The sequence below is a fragment of the Stegodyphus dumicola genome, chromosome 5, assembly GCF_044657685.1.
Source record: "Stegodyphus dumicola isolate Sdum_Otavi_A_Nest chromosome 5, ASM4465768v1".
NCBI lineage: Eukaryota > Metazoa > Arthropoda > Arachnida > Araneae > Eresidae > Stegodyphus > Stegodyphus dumicola.
Window position 1 is genome coordinate 51,063,577 of NC_140772.1, and position 25,526 is coordinate 51,089,102.

The 25,526-nt window shown below is 32.7% G+C and overlaps 1 protein-coding gene across 5 annotated transcripts in view; it reads left to right on the forward strand.

Moving 5' to 3' along the window:
- LOC118180954 (atos homolog protein A-like) overlaps positions 1-25,526 on the forward strand; it is a 213,122-nt gene that overhangs the window by 175,094 nt on the left and 12,502 nt on the right. For 3 of the 5 annotated variants that reach the window (XM_035350032.2, XM_035350034.2, XM_035350033.2), the window contains 7 exons: positions 4,439-4,617; positions 6,517-6,695; positions 11,677-11,802; positions 16,932-18,360; positions 24,033-24,155; positions 24,339-24,409; positions 24,772-24,886. In XM_035350032.2, coding sequence (XP_035205923.1) covers positions 4,439-4,617; positions 6,517-6,695; positions 11,677-11,802; positions 16,932-18,360; positions 24,033-24,155; positions 24,339-24,409; positions 24,772-24,886 — 2,222 coding nt within the window. Of the gene's footprint in view, positions 1-3,182; positions 3,296-3,669; positions 3,842-4,438; positions 4,618-6,516; positions 6,696-11,676; positions 11,803-16,931; positions 18,361-24,032; positions 24,156-24,338; positions 24,410-24,771; positions 24,887-25,526 lie in introns of those variants that run through there. The other 2 variants (XM_035350036.2, XM_035350035.2) reach the window with 2 other exon arrangements.

Here is a 25,526-nt window from a genome sequence, read left to right on the forward strand (position 1 = left end):
GAGGATTATGCCAAGCGACAATTGAGAAAGATTGCTTCGAAAAATTTAAACAGAAGTTTACAGAATGAAATTTTATTAAGTACTTTGTGTGTAAGCAGGAGCGATGAAAGAAAAGAGAAAAAAAAATCTTATTTTTAAGTTAGAAATAAGCATAAATGGCAGCTAGGCTCTTTAAAATTTTAATCATATAATTGGTGTTTTCAGCTTATTTCCTGGAATAACTAACTGATAAATTCCGTAATGAATCAAAAGTCTGTTACTGAAAGGAAAATTTTTTTCAAACTGTACTTTCAAGTATGCTTAAAAATATGCAAAATTAAGAGAATTTGCACGTTATATCGAATTTCTCAAAAACTAATGATAGATTTTAATTATATTTATTATGAATATGCATTTATAATAGAGCGAGAGATGTACCATTCAAAAATCATTTTATGTGCGCATGATTTTCAGTAAAGTTAATAGTGCAGGGATGTCCAAAATCCACACTGTGACATCGAACTAAAAATGAGTCTAATACGGGGTATGGTTCTCTCACATAGCTAGGTAGGTTGTGCAGTGTCATGGCATATTGGACAGGAGGCAGCTGAGGAGCCCATGTGGCAACCGATCCCACTTCTGCAGTAAGGCAGTTTTCAACTCCGAAAGGGTTCTCACATGGGAATGGTTAGATGAAACTGCTCTTGGAAAGCGACCCAAACATGATCTATACGGTTAAGATTAGGAGATCTGGCTGGCCAATCCATGAGGCGAATATCCTCACTTCCCAGGTAATCATTGACCATCTGAGCCCTATGTGAACGAGAGTTGTCGTCCATTTACAGGGACGTAGGGCCAACTTCGCTCCGGAAAAATCGAACATAGGGCTGTAAGATTTTCTGTCTTACCTTTTAATAATAGGGCCTTTTTGAAACACATGCAGGGTTGTAGGGCCGTCTATCATAATGCTTGTCCAAACCATTACACCTTCACCACATAATGATCCTTTTCCCTGATGAGGAAAGAAGGGATGGTATTCATGTTTCAGGCTCTTTCCAGGTACAGGTACGCCGAGGATCAGTGTCCAAGTTAAATCTTAACTCATCTGTAAAAAGCACTGTGCTCCACTGAAGTCTTGTCCAAGGCTCATGTTGTGTGCACTCTGCTAAACGTGCTCTCTGGTATGCTGCAGTGAACGAACGCACACAGCGGGTCTTCTGGCACATAGCTCTATCTCATAAAACCTTCGGTCAACTGTAGACCGTGAAACTCGGGATCCACTGCAGCATACAGCTCAGCTGAGAGCTGTGAAGCTGTAGCAGTCCTGTGTCAGAGTGCTGAAATTGCCAAATGACGATTCTCATTCGTCGTTGAGAATCTTGGTCGAACTTGTCCAGGACTTTTCGATATGGATCCAGTGTCCTGAACTGTTTGCACAAATTGCTGGGCGCAGACATTACACACTGGGTATTAACACTGAGCTCTGTATGCACCTGCGTGGCCTTTCTCCAATCTGCTGACAATTCTCCATCCCATTCCGTCATCCATGCTTTCATGGCTACTCATTTTACCTGATAAGTTGTAAAATTTATGTAACTCTTGCAAGAAACACGGCGAGTGTCTTGAAGAAGTATCTGCACATACGAGGGCAATCCCCAAAAAAAGGTCTCCGATATTATTAGATATACAAAGAACCGTTTATTTTCTATAATTGCTACATCACTTTAAAGATTGAAGAATGCTTTATTTTTCAACATAATCGCCATTTCGGGCGATACATTTTTGTAGATGCTATGGCAGTTTTACAAAGCCCATGTCATACCAGCTTGCCGCCATGCCCTTCAGGAAGCGTTGAACCTCATCTTTCACCTCATCATCATCCGAACAGAACCATAGCGGCGAAGAAATTCGCGGGAAGAATCAACCCGTTGCCGTTTGTGGTCTTCTGTCAGCATACGCGGCACCCATCTTGCACACACCTTCCGATTTTGCAACTTTTCCGTTAAAATCCTGTGGATGGTGCTTCTGGAAACCTCAGGAACCAAAATGCAGAGAGCATCCAGTGTGATCCTCCGACCTTTACGCATGAGTTCCTCAACTTTCGCGATTGTCTCGTCGGCAATTAACGGCCTCCCGCTCCTTTCTTCGTTATGAATTTCAGTACGACCGGCTGTAATCTCTGTACACAACTTGCGAACGTTTTTGACATCCATACGACCGTCCACACACTTCCGTCAATAATAACTGCGCGCACTTCGCACTTGGCAGTAACGTTTATCGGAAGCTCCAATTCGAATGGCTGGCTGCCAAGCCAAGACTGAGCATCCGAGCGAAGCGCCTGCGTGCTTATGTGGTAGCGGAGAAGGCACCACTCACAACAGTGTTGCCAACAACCGTATTAAAACTTTCTCTACGTCCCCAAAAAATAGGAGACCTTTTTTGGGGAATTGCCCTCGTATATCGCCGGAACCCCCTTCTCCTCCACAATCACTGCACCGCAGACACACACACACACATGTGCGTTTACATATTCGGATCTGAATATTTTGCATATTTCTGCGGCGGTTTAATTAGCATCGTCGGTTCAATAATTTTCGTAAAAATAGATGTAATTTGCAAATTCTCATAATTTTGCACTGGAGTGTAGAAACTGAATTGAATGACTTGATGAAATCTTAAAATTATTTTAAAGATTCATCTCAACATATTTTCTGATGTATGTTGAAAAAACAAAGAAAAATATGGGCACTTTTCTTAAAACTTTTCAGAAAATTGAGAAGATTAGAATGTTTTGCTTTGTGATTTGCTCTTGTACGAGTATTTGTTTTTCAATATAGATAGATCATGAAATAATGGAAAAATAAAGTATTATTGTTATTAGACAAAATAAATCTGTTTTTATTATCCTGTTTCCTGCGTAAGGTGTTCTCTGCATATTAACCGGATAACTGGAAAAATGTAATTTAGTAATAAACCAAACTAAAAAGTTAAGTAATAAGCGGAAGACAGTAGTTATCATTTGCAATCTTGTACATCATAGTGGAGAGGTGTTTTTTTGCGGTCTCCTCTGCTCGAATTTATTTTTCTCGTAGAAATTATACCGCCTTTTTTTCCCCCAAGTCTTAGGTGAGTTTTTTTTTTTTTTTTTTTTTTTTTTTTAAAAGGGCATACAACCTCTTCATTCACTGAAAAGTTGTTTGCTCGGGAAGAAGCTGGCGGCAAGCCAAAGTTGTAAGCACGCGAACTACTGAACATTAAATTACGTAATTTCTTTTCAAACAACAAACATGAGAGCATGGTATTATAAATTTTTGAGGTAATGGAAGGGTGTTATTTTTGTTTATTTTACAGTTATTTTGCTAAATATGGACTTAGTGTAGTTGATACATTTATTCATATTGTCGGAAGCTATTATCACTTGTAACAGGATGTGCTGCCATCTGTTATTGGAAATCAGCATCATTATCGAGTGAGATTTTTTTACTGTTCATTCACTTCTTGAATGAGTCTCGCAATTTAGCAGTACATATGGTATGGTGTTAATTTTTACACCATGTTTCCATACTGTAACGTTCGTATCATTGAGAAAATTTGAAGTTTTATAAAAATTGAAGTCTTTGTATGCGGAATGTTTTTAAATTTCTTTTATTTCATGTTTATAATGTGGATGTTGAATAGAAAATTTTAATTTTGTGCAATATGAACTTTATTGCGATTCATGATTTTGTTACATAATTTACCCAGCAATTTTATCTTTAGAATTAAGTGATCTGAATAGTTTAAGAAGTTTCTTCATAAAATATCTGCTTGTACATCTTGTAATTCTAAATGAAATTGTGATGTTTTATGATACCAGAGCTGTGTAAGTGTATTTAGAATGAAATATATATTAAAAAAATAAATAAATAAAAAGGTTGAATTTTATTGAAAACATCTGAAATAAATGATACATTTTAAAAGAAAAGTGAAAATAGACAATATATACTTCCGTTATTTCTAACTCCAAAATTATTTTATGAGGTACTTTGAATTTTAAAATATGTATGAGTTTTGAATGAATTGATACATTTGAAATTACAGATTCTTTAGCCGAAAATATCCGAAATTTAGAAAATTCGTTCTAAAATTATAATTAGACAGTATATTTTTTACTGAAATGCCTTAAATAGAGAGTAAGAACTTGGGGGGGGGGGAAGAAATTTGTTGTTATTGAACTGTATGCATATTGATAGGATCTAATTGCATATAAAAGAATTTTTTAACTATAGAATGTGTGTCACTATGTGCAACTCTTCTATATTCTGTTCCTGAATTCTTTTGCTATCAAGGGATAATGATTTTATACATTCCTCTTTTCCAAACAGTACAATATATACATTATTTTATATATTTATAATATAATTGTTCTTTTATATTAATATATCATTTCTCTTACATTAACTGTTCTTAATTATTGTAGAAATGCATGCTGCAGTGGAGGAAGTGGATTTAGATCCGTGTGATTTGTATACTGATTTGGGAACCCTGATCATTGAAGGCAGAGTGCCTGGACTAACAGACAAGGGTTTTGGAGAAGGTCCACATTGTCCAAGTACTCATGGTCAGAACAGGCACCAGTGTGATCCATCTTCCACTGAAGTAACTAACTCTTTGATTATAGTTGTTTGTTATAATGTTTTTAAGGGGTATTTCTTTTGTAATATATATTTGATTATTAATTGATAAAATGAGTTAATAGTGTGTAATCAGTTGTTAGCTATTTAATCTAAGGATTAGTAAATGAAGCTGTAACCAATATACACTGATGGAAAAAAAATATCCCAATGCCGAGAAAAAAATATTGTAGAATAATGAAATTTCAGCAATACAATTGTTTCGGTAATGCAAGTGTGAGAAGAGCTATTTCAAATATGAAATGCTGGTACTTTAATAACTGGTGTAACCACCATAATTTTGAATGCAAGCATGCATGCATTGTGTCGTACAGGTGCCGGATGTCAGTTTGTGGGATGGAGTTCTTTGCTTTTTGCACTTGATCGATCAATATAGGGCAATTCATGCTGCTTGTGTATGACACCGGAGTTGTCATTCAATAATGTACCATACGTCCTCGACTGGAGAAATATCTGGTGATCTAGCAGACCAAAGCAAATGTCTAGACTCTGTAGAGCATGACAGTGGTATGAGGGCAAGCATTATCCTGTTGGAAAACAACCCCTTAAATGCTGTTTGTGAATGGCAGAAGAACGGGTTGAATTACCAGATTGACTTACAAATTTGCTGTTAGTGCATGTTTGGATAACCATGAGAGTGCTCCAGTCATACAAAATTGCTCCCTAGACCGCAACTCCAGATGTAGGTCCAGTGTGTCTTAGGCCTTAAATAGGTTGGTTGTAGCTGCTCAGCTGGCCTCTTTCTAACCAACATTTGGTAATCATTTGCACCAAGGCAGAACCAGCTTTCATCAGAAAACACAAGAGATCTCCACTCCATCCACCAACTGCAGCTCAAATTTATGCTGCATGCATTTAAGGTGCATGCAATGCATCAGAGCCATACTCTGACCATAACAGTCTTCCCTCTCAGTAGTGCTACTTGGCCGCCCAAAATCCAGTCTTCTTGAGCCAGTACTTTACTTTGACCACTGCAGCCAACAATCACGCACACAGTGGATACATTTTTGCCGAGTATTTGCAATATCGTGGAAAGAAATCCACCTTCTTGTAGCCCTATTACATGACCTTTTTCAAACTCACTGAGCTCTTGGTAATGGCTTTTTCCTCTACTTAAAGATATTCTTGATTAACATCAACTCACTATGTCAAATCTCAACAATAAATAATGCTCACGAACTTGATAGCACATATCTGATTTGCATGCTCATAACTGAAATTTAAATAGACGTCATCTTTCAGATGTATAAACACGCCTACCAAATTTTGTTTATCTAGCACAACAACTTCTTGATGTTAGAACTTTTTTTTCCTGTTGGTGTATATTATCTAGTGAAATCTATTTTTGGCAGGTGCTAACAAACATAAACAACAAGCCGAGGCCTGGATATTTGTGGTAGTGAATGCCAAACAAATAAAATTTAAAAATAATTATATAGCTATTTAGGGGGGAAAATTCATTTTTCCCCCTCGTAAAATGCTAAATGAATTTTTATATAACATGTGTTATACAGTGTATTTCGTTTTCATTATAATTCTTACAATTGTAAATATACATATTCAAATTCTCCTGATTTTCTGACAAGAAATCTCAGTTTTAAACAGCTATCTCATAAGCAGATCTTGAGTTTCTGTTCTCATAAGCAGATCCTGCGCTTGTGTATTAGAAAGCTCAAGATATATTTTGTCATTGCTGTTTAAAATCTTCCAAGATTATTTTTAACTAACATATCCAATTACTTAATAATTTAGTTTGCATTTAATAAATTTATTTTCTAGCAATTTGTAATTCTTTTGATTGATGCTAAATGCTGTAATAAATGTTAAATATAGTCATAAATAAAGGCTTTGTTCTTTCGTATAGTGCCAGAAATATGAACAAATTCTGAAGCATATGCTTTTGCTGTGGAAAAATGGAATACCCATGACTATAGAAGTTCTGCTATACCCCAGTTGCTGCGCACCTGCACAGAATGTGGATTCGGTACCTGAAACATCATACATTCTATTAGAACAATGGACCATTCACATGCTGCCCAGAAGGTTGCTGTTTAAATTTTAATTGCTTTCTTAAAATAATAAAATATGAAATATTTCCTTGTCTCTTGATAATTGTTCATCTATTTTTTTATGAAATTTAATACAAAATTAATTTTTGAATTCATAAATTTGATTTACATTTAAGGGTATGTTATTATTTACACTTCGTGGTTTTCGATTGTTACAGATACGGAGTATAACGAAGGAACTGAAACTCGTATTGCCACTTTTCCCCCAAATGGTCCACTTCTTGTTGCATTATTTATAGAGAGCCTGTTCACTTTACTGTAGTATTTTATACAGGCAGTAATAGCAGAAATACCATTTTAATATCGATTTTCATTATAAATAATGTATCAAATGGAAGTTGGTTCATATCTGAATGCAACAGTGGACATAGAGATTTAAGACACAAGAATAAAAAACTTAGGAATAAATAATTCAATCCTATTTAGAACAAAGATAAGTAACGTTTATATTATGCTTGATCACAATTAACCAAATTTGTATAACTTGTCAGAATGTCTGGATTATTAGTAAATAAAAGAAGATATTTACTGTATGCTTATAAAAAGTAGTAGATTGGAAATTAATTAAATATTGCTTATAAGTTATGTGAATTTAATATGCATCTGCATTTCATGCATGAAAGCAGCCAGTTATTAGATCCTTGTATGTAAAATATCCTTATATGTATCATTTGATGCAAAATATTTGTGCATAAAGTTAGGTAGCTCTTATAAGCTTTCATAGACAGCAAGAATGATTCGTAAAATGCATGCTGCCATGATATTCCAAGCACATGGTCTATTATTGATATTTCGACACATACGTCTTTACTAATGTTATTAAATTCTTGCTGATTTGGGACATGATGAATGATTAATTTCATTAATGTTTCCTATTAAATCTTCTAATTGTAATGCTGGTTAAAAACATTGAGCTGTGGAGTGCCAAATTAAATGTTTTAAAAAAAAGTTTAGAGGTTTGATTCCAGTTTTTGATTTTCCTCCCAACATTACACTTCAGGACAAAATAATTTTCAGGAGATCCATGCGAGTTTGAACTATTAATCATACAGGCATCTATATATTCAGCAGAAGCCCTTAGCTACAAGCAAAAAGAATAAGATGTTTGGCTTATTTAAACATGGAAAAGCATTATCAGGCTGTCTGCCAAAGAGGAAAGATACATTCGTAGAGGACTTTGAAAAGGTAACTGGTATATACATTACACATGGGGAAAACCACGAAAATGACCATGCAGCCAGCCTGTTCGCTGGGCTTTTACAGCTCGGCCACTAGTGGGCCAAAATCAGGGGTTTGCAAATTGAGCACAAATTTAACAAAAGGGTTACTCCAGCTTCCTTTAGCTCAACACTGTGTGTAACAGTATAAAACAATACTGTTAGCATTGTTTCAGGATTAATTATGTAATTATTGTTATATTTTTACTGAGTTTCTGCAAAAAAATAACAATTGTCGTACTTAATTGAGCTTGTTTATTTCATTGCAAGTCTTGAATGGTTGAAAAAGACATAGTAAACTGAAAATGAAAAAGTACTCAGTTACTGCTTGAAAAAACAGACTTAGTTTTTTATATAGGTAGTGAAAATAAAAAATAGATCTTTTCCAGTAAAAGATAACACATACAAAACAATTTTTCCAAAATATGTATGACTCAATTTGAAATTTGGCAGCAAGAAAATATCAGCTCATTAAAACTGCCGTAAAATTTTTTCTAAGCGTAAGAAATGCTTCTTTTAGATTACTGAATGAAGTAGAAAAATTTACTTTGAAAATTTATTCACTACACTTCATTTTTTTTGGGAGGGGATGGAGAATATATACTTTAATCATCTGCCTACATATATTTTGACTGAAAAGAGTTTGGCATATGCTCTTTTAAAAGACAAAATATCTACAGTATTTTTTTAATTAAAATGTTACATTTATTCTTTAAAAGTTAGTTCAAAACACAAGTAGGACAATAATTAATGATATATTGAATTAGTTCGAATATATTTTTTTAACTGTCTCTGTTCTTTACATTTAATTATGAACAATATAAAGAAAATTCAAAGTAACCAAGTGTTGAGAATACTTAATTTAAATCGGGATATTGGTTAAGAATCTTGTTATACCAATTTGAATCATATTCGGTCTTTCTACAATAACAACAATGTGGAGATTTTTAACGGAAGACAATAAAAATATCAAAATCAAAATTTACATTTGATTCAAAAATAAGAATAACTCCATTACGACAGAAAAAAAAATTTTTTTTGCAGAAGCACAGAATTCTATAATGTTCAACATAATAATGTTCAAATAATTCAACATAAGTTTTGCCACAATTTATGTTGAACTGTGTTAAGATATAAGCATTTTAGAAAATGTGAGACACGGGAAGAACCTAATTAAATTTAACATATATGCATTAAGTACTATTAAGAGTAATATGATTATTTTTCTAGGGAGGAGATTTGAAAAGATCTTCAAATTAATCGTTTATAAAATGTATTACAATCAATTAACCATGAAAGCTGTAAATTATATTTTATAATTTGAAGAATAAATTATAATCATTAGTGAACAGAATCCAAACTTAGTTAATACAATAATATCCCAAACTAAAAAAATTATAAACATAATCTATTGCATAAAAACATAAACATTATCTCTTCAATTACAAAGCTTAGCTTCCTTGCAAGGCATACATTTCCTCTTCAGTTACGAAGCTTAGCTTACTTGCAAGGCATATAAATGTTTATGCAGTAAACATTTATATGCCATTATGTTATCCGGACTCGTCGGGACTTTGGCGATTCCGGATTAGGTTTTTTTTCCGGATTATAGATCATCAATTTAAATCTGGTAAGATGACATCCAGAAATTATACAATTAAAAATATGAAACTGTAATTTATGAAATAAAGAGCAATTATGATCTAAAGGGTATCAGAATTTACACAAAAAAAAAAAGCTTAATATTTATTTTTTTACTTTATTAAACATTTCTTTCAATGCACGCATGCATAAAGCATACATTACGCATAGTCGAAATTAGAAAACTGCAACCAGAAAACTATTTGATGTGTATTCGTGATATTTATAATGACCAGGAAATTGATTTAAATCATATCGAAGTACATCAAGATGAAACACTACATTTAGTTAGAAATTATAAGCTGAATAAAATAGAAACATCTGCCCAGAAGATGAGGATAGTGCTGACAGATCAACTTCCAGTTCATTGCCCCTCTTCTCACAGAGCAACGGGAAATTGATACAGATTTCGGAATGGTTAGAGAAACAAATCACCTCTCTGTCACTTTCTTCATGCCTTTATCCATTTTTTGATGCAAATCCACTTTTTGTTTAGTGGACATTGAAACATGCTTTCGCTTTGTAGATCCTTTGGCAGCTCCAGAATTGGAAACTCTTTTTGACATAATCGAAAGTTCAAGGTTACTTTTTATAAAATTGCTCTAACAGTCTGCAAAAAATAATAAGCCGGATCCAGTTAGAAGATTAATGAACAACACAATCTGCAACATTAACTGAAATTGATAATTTTAGCCTAGCTTATACCGTCCGTTATACATTAAACACGCATGCGCAGAAAGTTTGTAGCTTTGAGGTCCGGATTATGGATCATTCCAGATTAAAGACTTTATGCTGTATTAGGAATAGCCAATAGACAACCGCAGCACCATCTAGTGATCATAGTATTTTTGGACCCATTTTTGTACCATGCAGTTTTACCTCCTTCTTGTATATTTCGTAGCTGCAAATAAAGATCAGAAATTGAAATTTGTTGCCAATCAAAAAGGCCGAGAATCTTTCATTATGCATCAAAAACAAAGTTTAATGATGGTGATGAATTTTGTAATAAAAGTGTTCCATTTAATTTATTTCAAGCATTAATCTTTTTTTTTGAGTCAAATTAAAAGAAGCAAGAAACATGAATAGTGAAACATTTATTTTTTTTAAAGAAATCCATTTATAACTTTTTCTCTTAGCAACATGTTTTTGGTTAATAATAATAATAAATAAATGAGAAAATGAAGAAACTCTGCACATATCTGGGGTTGCCATATTGATACTTTTCGATGGAATGTGGGTTGCCACATGACAATTTTGGCAGTATATTGCATTGGAAATTTTTTTTGCAGGTTTTAGTTGAGGGTGTAGATAATCCAAGAGTACTGACATATTTTTAAGGGAAAAGTACTCATTTCTTTTGGTTGGCTACATCAGGCATTTTTTTAAAATATATTTAATACTAAAATCTCCTCTAAGGTGTTACTACTAAACATAATCTAGTTTACAGAATGCAGTTTTTTTAAAAGCTTCTTTCAATATTTTATTCTTTTGTTTCAATTTTGGTGTTAAAATAAAGAATTTTAAATCTTAGTTATTAATTATTTCTTGGTCAATTAGTTAATAAAATTATAACATAAGAAAAAATGCAGTAGAATTGCATGCTATTATATTATGAATTTCCATACCACTATCAGCTTAGTGCTTTAAGTTATGACAAGCATATACTGCAGGCTAAAATTGATTATTGTATTTTTCTGATTATGGTGTTTATGTGATATTTTGTAATGCTTTTTAATGCTATTTAGATTTGCTATAATATATTTTACATTTCTCTTATGGCCAAATTAATTACTGATACAATTTTCATGATGCTAACAACATGACACATTTCTTTTATGGAGAATGATTTGTTTTTTGTTCAAGTGATGTAGTGTCTGTAGTTTCAGGAATTTATTGGGAAGGAACAACTTTTTTTTCTATTATTGAAAATGTTTCAGTTTTAATACATTTATTGATAATTCATTGTCTATTCAGATAATGATAATTCATTTCTATTTTATATTTGTATTATCTATTATGAAAAACATTTAAAATTTACAATTTTTATTTTAAATATTTACATTAAAATTATGTTAAAACATTTACCTAATTTTTCAGGATGTCAGATGCGAACATCAGTCCCCGTGGTTTAATTCAAGCAGTTCGTTCATTTCTGTATTTCTCACAGTTATGTGCTTGGTTCAGTTTAACTGGTGGGAAGTCTCCAGAAAATGTTCATTACAGGTTTGTTCTGACATATATTTAATGTTATTTTTATAAACAGTTATTAATGCATAAGATTATTTCATGTTATATATATTTTATATTTGATCTGTTATTTCCTTTGTACAGGGAAAAATATATGACTAGACTAAAGGGCGAAAATTTATTATGCTGATTAAATTCTCTTTTTGTATGATTTTGGTCTGTTTTAGAAGAATTTCACCTACAAAGGTGATATTCAATATCGGTATTTCTCTCTGTTCTCCTAAATATTGGTCACTTTCAGAAGTGCTTGCTATCCGAGGGTTCACTTTAAATGCAGTTATTTTCCCATATTTGTCCAAAAGTGTGTATTTTAAAGCCAAGTTTTTTATTTTTTCATGTTATCCTGTAATATTTTTATCTTTTGGAAATATATTAACATTTTTTTGTTAATATTATTGAAATAAAATAAAAGCTTATGTGGTATTTTTTTATAACTTCCAGTATAACATACGCCAGACATATTTAGGAAAATCTGGGGGGGGGGGGCGGACACCGTGAGTGCGTAAAGCCATGACTTTGGAGTTAGTTTAGTCAGCGGTGGTAGTAATAATAAATGAATGTAGGCATTATCTGTGGCTTCAAGCAAGCATTAAATGTTAGACGAATCTTCATTTTAGTAAAATAGTAAACTCTTTCATGCAGTAGTACAATGTTAACATGGCGCAGACTGGTGTTTCTTCTTGAACAGCAATTTCAATCTGTCAGATAAATTAATTTTTCATATAAGAGCTGAATACAATTTTGTGATATTTGAACTTGAATGTGCAACTCAACGATTGTTATTTTTGAGTACTGAAGAGACTTTGCAGTAATTCTTTTATTTGAAAACATTTCTCTAGACTTCTTTTTCTCTAGACTCTTTTTAAGTGATTAAAAGAGTAACCGTAGAATGTCTGCTATATCTATATTGATGATCATTGTACCATGCGCAGAAACCAAGATTCATATTTGATGTGATTGAAAGAATAGTTATAGAATGTCTGTTATATTTATAGTACTGGTCACTGTACCCTGCATAAACACCAAATAAGAAAAGGAATTATCAATAATTTGTTCCTTTATCGTGATGTCCAACATGTTGGTTTTACTTGATGAAAGAATTTGTTGTTCATACCTTTTTCATAAATACAATCGCTTGAGATCCTTAACTATAATTTGCTGTTAATGATGATTGCCATAAACCACCATTACATCCTCCAAAATGTTATTCTTGATTCTGATATAAATGTACTTGATGATAATTAGGAGTTTACAATAATTATGCTATCATGTATGTTGAGTCCTGTGAATTTCAGCCCATTATATAAACATTCTAGGCATCCTTGAGGCTCTAATTTTTGATGGCATTTGTATAATATTAATATTGCCTTCTTGTTATCTTTATTCATAATTTTTTAACATCCCTTCATTTCTGTGGATGATCGTATTACTTCTGATAGCAAACAATAAAGAATGTGCTAAAAAAAGCAAGCGTTTTTTATTTTTAGTACAGTACAAAATCCATGATCCAAACTCGCTGCGACAATTTCAGACAATTAGACAATTTCAGATTTGTGGTTTTTCCAGATATTAGATCATCAGTTTAATCTAATAAGATGACATGTATAATAAAATAAAAAATACGAAATAGTGGTTTGTGAAATAATGAAGCATTTATGATTTTAAGGGAATCAAAATTTACCCCCCCCCCTCAAAAAAAAAAAAAAAAAAAAAAAAAGCTAAATTTTTATTTGCTTGCTTTATTAAACAATTTCTTCAGTGTAATTCATTTAAGTTACTTCAGGTTTTGTGCTAGTATTTTCTCTTTAATTCTATAAGTAGACATAATTTCTTCAGCTACAAAATTCCATTCTTCAGGTTCTTTTAATTGCTGCATTAAGAATTCCCACTAAACTAACAGTCAGTACTTTTTCCATTCTCAACAACCTTTCTGTCATTTGCTTCACTATCAGTAGTGCTATTTTTTAGATTTAGAAACATACTACAGATTTGGTTGTCAGTTAGTTGATTGATGATAGGGGCATTGTCATTGCTAAGAAAAATTTCTGTTGTATCATCTTTATTTATTGCTTCTTCATATTTATTCACAAATTCCATTTATTGGAACATTTTGTTTACAATATCTGAAAACCTTCAAATTCACAGCTGTCATCTTAAAGTTAAGCTAGTGTCCGTTATATATTAATGGCAATGTATTACGAGATTGGTGACTAGTGACACATTTTCTGTCATACACTGATGAAGTTAAGACTGAATTATATTAGTTTGGTTATTTATTGTACCTACACCTTTTTCTCACATATGGTTTTGATTTATCAGAGTCCTGAATAAATAAATACCCACATATACTTAAGGCACTGCTATACGTTTTCTGGCTCAGTGCAGCCTCTGCATGTCCTAAATCTGCTGCCAAGTGCCTCCCTAAATTTTGCATCCCAGTGCCTTCCCTGAATTCTTAAGACTTTTGTCATTCTTTAACTCTGTTACTTGGTGTTTCCCTAAATTCTAAAAATTTTCCATTCCATGCAGCTGTATCAACCTTGATGCCAGTCTTGGGTTTATCTGAACAACAAATCAGTTATTCTCAATTTAAGTGACACTAAATAAAATCTTTTGGCCTATAAGTATTATTTACAAAATTTTGTTTTACATAGAAAGAACTTTCTGTTAAATTTCTCCTCATCAACACATTTAATGCTTTCTAGCACAGTTAGTTGCAGTCTGTAATTGTTGCTAAGCATAACTTGCATAAAAGGTTACCATGCTTTTTGGTATTCAATTACTAATATTTAAAAAAAAAAAAAGTCTTTAGAACATTGCTGTATAAATCATTTCTCAAGCTGCTGTTGATAGTCATTTGGTGATGAAATCAAAAATTAATAAATGATGATTCACCAACTTGCCATCAGGGATAGGAATTATTCAGTAATCTGTGTAAAAACAGTGATGTTTCAATGTAAAATGTTTCAGTTTTGAGATGTATGCCAAGCAAAAATGGCAGAGAATAGAGATGTTCTAACAACTATGGAGCCAAATTATTTATCATACAGATTTATGCTAATGAATGATTATTTCTTCAGTAATATTTTATTTAATGCCAAAGGGAAATTAAGAAATGGGACTCTGTGTTTTATTATGTAAAAGTATCAAATGTACATGCATGAAGAATACAAAATACCTTTTTTCTGTTATTTATTTATTTATTTTGACTGACGGTCTGTCTGGGAAGTGCAGATTTTAGATAATTCTGGATATTTGACATCTGGATTTTGCACTTTGTGATGTAGTATTTTGTGGTATAATCTATTCTTTTTTGTACTCATGAAAGTTTAATGCTGTTGTGAAAAGATACTGGCTGTCCCAGAATTGTACAGGAAAATAAGTTGTTACAAAAGGATGCCAGAAATCTAACATCATAGTAACAGTAACATATAATAGTAATTATGTAATGTGGGCTGGATCTGAAATTTAGTATCAGAACTTAATAAAAGGCAGATTTAACTAATCCTATAAGCAGTAATTTAACATCTAAATAGGAATTTTTAAGCCTTCTTTGAAGGGGGGGGGAAGAGGTGAGAGAAAGGAAAAAATATTCATCTGTTTTTGAAAGTTTTGCTTTTTAGATTTCAAGACTTAGTTATTTTCTGTACAAGAATAAGAATATAAGAATAAGCTCTTGATGCATATGTTCATGTAATATTATTATTTAATTTGTAGTAGAGCCATGCCTAGGAATTTTTTCACCTAAGACAAACAGGTAAATCGGCGCCTCTACTCTCTTTACATACTATGCAATCAAATTAACTGAATCTTTACATTTTTAGGTTTAACAAGCTAAATCATACTGTAGTTTTGTAAGCAAAATGTTGTATATTCAGAAAATTAATACACATAATAATTAATAATATTTAACTAAAAACTGTCTTTGGTAAAGAGCAAATAACACTGGCAATAATGTAAAAAGTTTTATATTTAGGATTTTTTATAATTTTACTTTTCCTATTTTTAATGACATGAAATCAGAAATATTTTTTTTTCAAATTTGCTTTATTGTTTAATATACTAGCTGCTTGTATGGCCAGCTGCCTAAAATAGTTATTAAAAGAATATATATATATATATATATATAAAGTATTTTAATGAATCCTGCTCGTTTAATTTCTCAGGTGCAGCTAATAATTCAGAATAATAAAGATGGAAATCTGTGTTAATGCTTGTAGATCGTTTAGTTTCTTAATCAATAACAAGCAATTTAAATTTGAAAGAAAAATTTAGTATCTTATGCATTGCCTAATGGCAGTACCCTGCCTGTGAAAGATAAAAACATTTAGTACTATTCCATTTCACCAGCTCAAATCTCACTAAGCAGACTTTATTTGCGACAATACACAGTATACACAGTTCAAGCTATTATAATGATTTATCTTTCAATGCCTCATATAAATTTGGATTTTCTATAAATATTAAGAAATAATAATGAATTAAAAATTACATAAATATATTCTAATGACTCTTTGTCCCAGATATTAAATTGCTAATTTTAATTAAATTCTTGATTTGGTTTTCTTAGCTGTTTAAAGAAAAGCATACATGTTCTGCAGGTGCTCAAGAATATACTGTCCTTTTTGTTGATTTAAATTTGTTATTTTGAAATGGTGCCTCTTGATGCAGTTCAAAATTGAAAATTAACTATTATAATTTTGCAGCTGATAAGATGCCCTTCCTAGCTATTCACCTGCTGCAAGTGGCTTACTTGCATCACTCTAGGCCCAGCACTGCATCGAGGCATGAATAAGGGATATTTATTTTTCTGCATTTTATGTGCAAAAAAAGAATTTTTATTCCATTTGAAAATTGATAATATTTTAATACTAATAATGCTATTAATGTCTGTATATATATTTAAGTGCATTAAAAATGTGATTTAAAGTAGATACTCCAAAAATTGTTATTTTAGGGTTAACTATTATATTCTAATGAGTTGAAAATTTTTACCATTAAACTATTATTTTTATGACAGTTATGGAAATACAGTACCTTAACTAAATTTTTACATTGTTTTTCATAAACATATTTCTTCTAATAAGTACATCTTTTCTTTTCAGAATATGTGTACCAGGTGAAGCGTTTTCAAGTAAATTTTGCTCCCAACCTGACTCTCACAGATTTCCAATCACAAACATTGGGCGTAATGCTGCGATGAAAGTTCAAATGAAATGTCATCCAAGATGTGGGGAAATTCCTGTTGTTCCTTGCCACAAACATTCCCAACCTAATTTGCCACTTAAAGTTTTAAAAGGAAGGACTGAAGAATTTGAAAATCTTGATTCATGTTCTGTTCGGGAATATGCATATGATGGAATACTTCCGTCTGGTTTTTCTTCCAGGACCAGTAGCCCTGCTGATTCCATGCTGGGAGAAAGTTTGCTTGATCCACCAAATTCTTTGTGCATGTACACCAAACGGTATCAGTCACCATCTCGTTGTGGAAGTCCAAGTATTGAAGTCCCCGAGCATCTTATGTTTGGGAAAAAGACTGTCAAACAAGAAGAGTTATCTCCACCTAGACGCAGCAGACCTCAACGACGGCCTGTAGTAGAGCGCTTCTTGAAGAAGAACCTTGGTGATGATCTTAGCTCCTCCGATGTGGCATCTTGGACTTTTGACAAAAAGCATGTAAAAACTAAAGAAAATGCAAAATCAGACATTTTATCACTAAAAAGTGATGTTGTTTTAAATTACTGTTGCATCGAAGACTGTATGAAACAAGTTCCAAGGGAGGAAATGGAACAAGTCTTAGAAAGGCTGAGAGACAGGCATTGTGTAGTGAAATGTTCTCATGAAAATCCTTCAAATCTGAATTTGACTGATGTTGGCAAAAGGAAAAATATGCATCACAAATCATTGTGTAGCTATGTTGAGGAGTTGAAAATTAACTCGCCCATTTTAGAACATAACCGAGAAAGTACGCAGAATGCATTTCTTAAACGTAATGAAATTGGTGATTCTAAACATCTCTTCAAGCAGGCACTGAGGCTAAATAAAGAATCATCTAATAACAGGAAAAATTGTGATAGAAATTGTAAAACCATATCTTCTATTGAAAGACTTTCACCAGAAATTCTAAATCCAAGAATACAACATTGTACTGATTCTCAATTTAGTCTTAAACAAAGCCATGTACCAAATCATTTACTAACAAATAAATTAAATCTATTTCAGTCACCAGGGTACTCAGAACACAGAAAAAATGAAAGCAATCTACTTCATACTATCAAAGAAAAAACTGACAGTACTATTCAAAATTTAACTCAAGAATCCAGTGATCACCAGTTTTCAAAAGCATATCATAGTGGTGATCGGACTGGTTCACATATGCAACAAATTCATCCAAAACTTAGCACTGTAAATATCAAAAAGTATGGTGCTTTTCTTCCTAAAAGTGTCATTGATGAACTATCTGATGAAAGAGAAATTCTTTCTGATTCTAGTGAGGCCCAGCCACTGTCATCAGATGGAAATTTTGGAGATGAGGTGAGTAGTTTAAGGGTACAATGCTGAATTAATTGCTTTTAAATTGAATGTTAAAACATAAGCAATATTATATATACATGTATACTTTAAAATTAATATATATATATATATCTTGTCTATATAGAAAATACTGAAAGTTTCTGTCAGAAAATTTTTCAGAGTTCTTTGCAAAGGCTTCTTCCTGATCCTAATCAACTGAACAATTAATCAACCAATCAGTGGTCATCAAATATATATATATATATATATATATTTTATTAAAAGGGAAAATAAGTATTAAATTCTTTATTCATTTTTGGCTGACCATTGACAACTGTTTAAAGCCATGAAATGCTGTTAATCCCAGACCTTGCTTCAGTACTTGGTAATCATATGGGCTGGCTACATTATTTTCTTTGCACATAACATAAACATGCATCTGTTTCTCTTAGAAAATTTACCATTAAGGCATTCCTTCTGTTGGATATACAGCCCTAGTTGGCTGTGCCATAATCAAACAATCAAATGTTTCTATTCTTCTTTCTTTAAACACAGAAACACCTTGATCTTCAATGTGTTTAAATTTTTGAGCAATTGGAAAGATATAAAAATTCTCTTAACTGTGTCATGTTGAATTTACATCAGTGCCAATGTAGTAATCAAATGGTTGTGTCAAATTAGATGTATCAAAACTTAGCACATTGACTGCCAGTATACATAAGGCTAAATTGCATGAATGGGCCATTGTAATTTTATTGATCTAAAGTGTTCCAAAAAATTCAAATAAATTTCCCAAAAGTTGGTACTTTATTTTTTGTGTGTGACAAATAATATTGGATTCCATGTTTTAATCATGAACATGAAAAGAAAAAGTAAATGTTACTTACCACATTTATATATTCTTACCTGCATTTCATGCATTGTTGGTAATATATACATTTAGAAATACATAAGATGGATGCATAGTCATCCTTGTTACATTTCTATGAATAGGTGCACAGTGCCATTTATTATGTAAGGTTAAAATAGAAAAGGGATAGCATGAGAAATATCATAAGAATACTTCTAGAGAATGATAAATAAAACCTTAGCTGTTGGTGATGGATTTCTTTGATGGAGGAAATCTGATAGATCTGTTAAAGAAGAAGAATGATCTTCTTTTTAGATGATATAAATTTTATTACCATACATTCCATTTTTTACATTTGCTACACAACTACTCATTTTCTTTGCATGTTTTACTTACTTGATGAGTTTATAACTAACAACAGTATAGGGTGGCCTACAGCAAAGTACTGGTGCATTGCTGTTTAGTTTACCATTCAGTACTGGTGCATTGCTGTTTAGAGGAGGCCATGAGCCTTCACTCTCTGTCTGCTGATTGTCAATCTGGCACATGAGATGCTGTTGCCATATACAGTCAAGAGCCAAAACATTATGACCACCTACTCAATAACGTAATGTGTGACCTATAGCCTGCAAAACAACTGCAGCTCACTTTGGCATGGATACTACAACTTCATGGTAGATGATGGAAACAGTTTGTACCAAATGTTTAAGCAGCAGTCATGTAAAGTTGAGATATTCTCACATGGTGATGTTTGAGCTCTACTCCATGGCATCCCAAATTGTGCTCTAGCAGGTTAAGATTCGATGAGTTAGGTGACCAGGACATTAACTGGACTTTATGCTCTTTGAACCAGTCCAACACAATTCAAGCCTTTGGACATGGGGCATTGTCTTTCTGGAAGATTACATTTCCAGTTGAAAAGACAGACCCCATGTAAGGGAACAACTGATCCACAGTTCCTGCAGATGACCTGCCATATAGCTGAGGAACAACTGTTTGCATAAAATATGGCATACCCTGACACAACCATTGATGTGATGAACGAGAAATCAGGATTCATCCAACCAGGCAACTTTCTTCCAATTATTCATGGTCTTGTCTCGATATTCCTGGGCCTACTGTAGGTGTAGTTGACAATGATGTTTGGTCAACAGAGGTACACAAGGGGGATATCTGCTGTGCAGTCCTCTATCCAACAGTGTCCGTTGAATTGGGTGTTCTGAAACACTTGCAGTTGGACGTGCATTGTATTGGGTTGTCAACTGAGCCACTGTCTGGTGCTGATTTTGCTGTACCAAGTGGGACAGTCTCTGATGTCCTTTTTTTTGATGATGCATGGGTGTCCAGCTATTGGCATCTACTGCTGATTTCACTGTCATTTATCCACTTTGCATAAATATTAACAACAGCAGATCGTGAACAGCCTACCAGTCGTGCAATTTCAGAGACACTTGTTCTGAGTCTTCAGGCCATTACTGTCTGGCCCCTATCAAATTTGTTTAAATCGGTAGCCTTTCCCATCACTTGCAAAAGTAAGTCCAAGAATGATTATCTTACCTTTTCTAGCAGCAGTTAAATACCATTCTCTCTATTCCATCTAGATGAGTTCATTGAAAAATAATTGAAAAAAAATTCATTGAAAAATTGGGATGGTAATAATGTTTTGGCTCATCAGTATAAAGCATAGTTATGGCTTTGTCTTCCTCTTCACTTTTTTTTTGTACCTCATGTCAGAAAAATGGTGTCCATCTTGTTGCATTATTACTAGAGCTCCTTTTCTGTGGGCCACCCTGTCATTCATCTCAGATGGGCTGCCCAATAGATGAGTTAGTTGTATAGAGATTATGTAGTTTTATAGATGTGTATCTTAAAAACAGTTAGTTTCCATTAGAAAGATGTACTTAAAAGCATTTTTTAATAAAGAAGTTAGTCATTACATGTTTTGTGATAATAAAGTAACCATTCAACCAATCATTTCCATAATTTTAATTTTCTAAATTATTAGCTCCTCTGGTAAAATTCATAGTTCAGTCATTAAAGATCTTATGAAAATGAGGATAGATAATAAACCTTCTTTTTCTATTGTACATGTACATATATCATACATGGTTTAGGGAATACGAATACTGACATTTATCCTGCAATTAGTTCTCAGGTTTCATCTTTTTGCTTGGGTTTTTTTTTTTTTTTTTTTTTTTTTTTTTTGTCTGTAATATAAATGTGAGATTCCCTATACAGTTCTCTGAGGGATAACCAAACAGATAAGGTTGCTAAACATTGGCAGTTTTGATTCCTACCAAATGGGCTAGGCTATCTACATGTCATTCCTGCTGATATGCATCATTAAATCAAACCTGATTCCTCTAGAAAGTCATCTACAGAGGCATCCTTACTAAAGCAGACAGGTTTTATCTGATTTGCTGTATTCATTTAGCCAGTCTTAGAAGGTCCACTTGAAGGAACTCCTAAGCTAAATAGATGTGTGCCTTGCCACAGTAAACAATCTAGCCTCTTCTACTAATGGCTAGTGATCTTTGAAACAAATTCTTTAATTTTTTTTTCTTTTGTTAAAGTATTCTGTTTCTACAAAAGATAGCTAATGAGTTAGAATTTTTTCAGCATTCCAAATGCATCATCATCTGCCATGATTGACAAAACATCGTTTTCTATTTAACTCACGTCTTAATGCAAGATTCTGTAGGTTAACAGTTAATAAAAAAAAGCAAATCTTAGTGCTTTAAGCAGTTTTAAATTGTCCTGTTATAATATAGCTTCATTTAGTAAAGAACAAATATAATTTCTTCTGCTTGATTTGTCAAGTCAGTAATAGCAAATTTAATAATATAAAATATGTGCTTTCGATTCATGAGTAGTAATTTAGAAATGTAGTTTCTGTATGTACATAAATCAAGCAATTCCTTCATAAAAATTTTGCTTTTAGTTTATTTTTGGATAATTTGAATATTTCTAACTGTTTAATTGTGTAAACAGATGCTTCTTCACTAACCTGCTGAATGAATTAAGAACTTACTTTTGTTTCTAAAATACATTTCATTTTACATTTGTGATGATATGAAAGGAAGTTATAGATATTTCCAGTAACCAGTGCTTTCGAGCTTTGAAAGCATCAAAATAAGTTTTTGAGCCATAATTATAACATTTGATGAACAGAAGATTCCAGTTTTTAGAGAGATTTATGTAACTGTAGATTACCATTCAGAAAAAGTTTTGATTAATTCCTTATAATTGAAAAACATATTGCATTTAATTGCCTGCAATTTACAATAACAATTACAGATAAAGAAAAGGACTCTTAATATTGGAATTTGATAAATATATTTGCATATTAAAGGATATCAGATGTATTAATTTTTGTAGATACTCTGCCACTGTCCATGAAAGAAGGGCCAAAAGTAGATAAACTTTTTCTATAATGGATCTTTCCTATTTTGTTTTTCTATTTTAAAGCACAAAAAATTATATGCATTGAAACAGGAAATCTCTTGTAGTAAAATCAGTACACTTCTGTTATCGGGATTGTATTCAGAAATGTATATATTGTTATGTTTTTTTCTTTCTTCTCCACGTTACGTTTAAGGGGTTCATGCAGATTTGGAGTGAATAACAACGACATTTGATGAAGTATTGAAAACACTTTTTTATTTAGCTAAAATTAATCAGGACAGCTCCAAAGTCACATTTTACAGTTGTTGAAGATCTACTATACGCTCACTGGAACAATCAGCGACACAGTCTTCAGGTTATCAGGCTATAATGGTGGAGACAGCTTCACTGCAAAGCACCAGAGTACAGCTCCGTACTCTGCTCGGTCGTTCTCGAAACTCCACGTACTCACAAGACTCTCCACGCTACAACTTGCAATGCACTCGATGACGCACAGAGCACAGCTTCTGACTCTTTGGTTCAGTCATTCCCGGAGCTTAACACGCTCTCTCGACGATGCACTAACAGCGATACACTAAGAGACTCTTTCGATGCACTCGACGACCCACTCGGCACTCGCTGCTCGGCTGTCAACTCGATCGACTCTGCACAGACTGGCTAACTGGAGACACTAACTATCTCACACTCTATGTGAGGCACTCTCTGGCTGTGGACCAGCAGGGTTTATATAGCTTTTGGCTTGTATTTGAGAACATTCTGAGCTAAACCGGTAAGAATTCGTTCCAAAAGGTTCTCCATCCGTTCATGGCATATCGCCAATTTTGTCGCCAGATGGTCGATTTCTTGCCAAATGGGGCAACCCTGCATTCCCTTGCCATTTTATGGCAACCCTAAACCTGCTTTTGAGGGGAAGCTATCTGCTATCTTACCGTACCTGTACATTTCGTAACAATACTTATGTATGTATACATGGATGGATGGATTTGTTCATGTATGCATGTATGTGAACAGACACACACACATATATACATACATTTCTGAACCTGGTCCCAATAACAAAAGAGTACTGGAAAATCCAGTAAATTTCTAGCATTCAGTTGGAACTAATTTCTCCCATTTACCTTTAATTACTGTCACAGGTTTTCTCCAAATTAGTGAATGTCTTTTGTGTTTCAGACAAAGACAAAGCAACTTAGACTTTTGTGTCTTATGTACCAAACAAAACTGCTAAATATTTTGTAGCTTTGTATGCAACATTTGTTAAATACACTATGGCTATTGAATTCTTAGTAAAATTAAAAACGTATTTCAATTGTATATTTAACAAAGAATTAAAAATTTAAATTTTTAATAAAGAATTGATAATTTAATCTGTTAAGAATTTTTTTTTTCAAAATTTAAAAATATTTAGTTTATAAAAGAATTTTAAATTTGGCAGGCATTCTCGTATTTTCCTGCTGTTCCATCTGCAGAGAAAAAAGCTTTGTTCAGGCGTTCTTTAGACAGTGCAACAAACCTTGTTTTTCATCAACGAAGTGGTCTTCCATTGACATCCAGTCCAGTGAGTTTTAATATTTATATACACATATGTAAATGTCTGAAAATGCTATATTTTGCCATTTCTTATCTTTTACTAACTTTCTAATTTTTATTACATTTGTGAATTTTGTCTTTTAATATATTTTCTTAAATTTTAATAAAATTGTAAAAATATAAAAATGAAGCATTTCTTAATTTTTTACAGGCACCTATTAGAAAATGTGGAACACGTTTTGATTTTGACAGTTCCCTCACATCTGTATCTGCCATTAAAAGGTACTATTTTCAGTAATAAAAAATGAACCTGCTACAGTCTCTTCCTGAGGTAAATTCACAAAATTTCATTCTCTGATACTCTCAGTTATGGTTGTACCTGAAATCTGGTATTACCATAATAAGAAAAAAAATTATGATTACATATAAGATTAAAAACATTTTCTTATAAAATGTACACTAATTTACTTTCATCTGCGGTTAAATTCCTGCAAATCTTGTATTATTTTATTTCTGCTTTCTTCTTAATTCTGTCTGTAGAAAGTTATAGTAGAAATTAAAATTTCTTATTTTCAGCATAGCAGTAAATATTTTTTTAATTCTTTCTTTGAAAATTTATTTTGTTGTCTATACGCTTTATATAGAGCCTTCTTTGAAAAAGAACCGGAAACGAAGACAGAGGAGCAAGAAAAAGTTATTCAGCTGAGCAATAGTGCTCCTGCCTCAATATTTAGCAGCAGTTTATTAGGAACATTTGAAGTGAGTGCATTAGTTGCTTCATTCTGTACTTTGAATGAATAAATTTCTAATGAATATAAAGCAAATTTTATATTCATCAAGTTATCTCTGAGAAGAATATATATAAAGAAAGGACGAGAATCTTCTGGTGTTCCTTGAATGGTAAAATTTAGGGGCATTAACTGTTCATTTTGTTAGCACAATAGCATCTTGTTGACAGAAACCTTCCGTATAACAAAAAATATAGATCAGCTTATGTGTGTTATGTAATGCACTGAAAATCATTTAAGATGTTTATGTTGCAGGGTGTACAATATGTTTTATCTAGTCATTATTAAGGAGTACATTTTGTAATAAGAAATAGTAATAACTTATAAATGCTAGTGATTTTGACAACCAGGCCAGGTTTGAATCATGGAAGAGGCATAGAGTGTCTATGTGGCAAAGGGACACTCAAAATACATGGCAAGCCAAATTTCTCTCTGAGGTGTTGATGGCAGGGAAAGAGAGGTGGGAGAATTTTAGACTGCTCCCTGTGGTATTCTTCCTCAAAATTGGTGCTGAAGCTTAACAGTTATGGCATAGCTAATGGGCAAGGTGGTGCAAGGAGGAACATCTATCCCCGGGTGCAGCTTCCAGAGGGCCCAAATTGATGTTACAA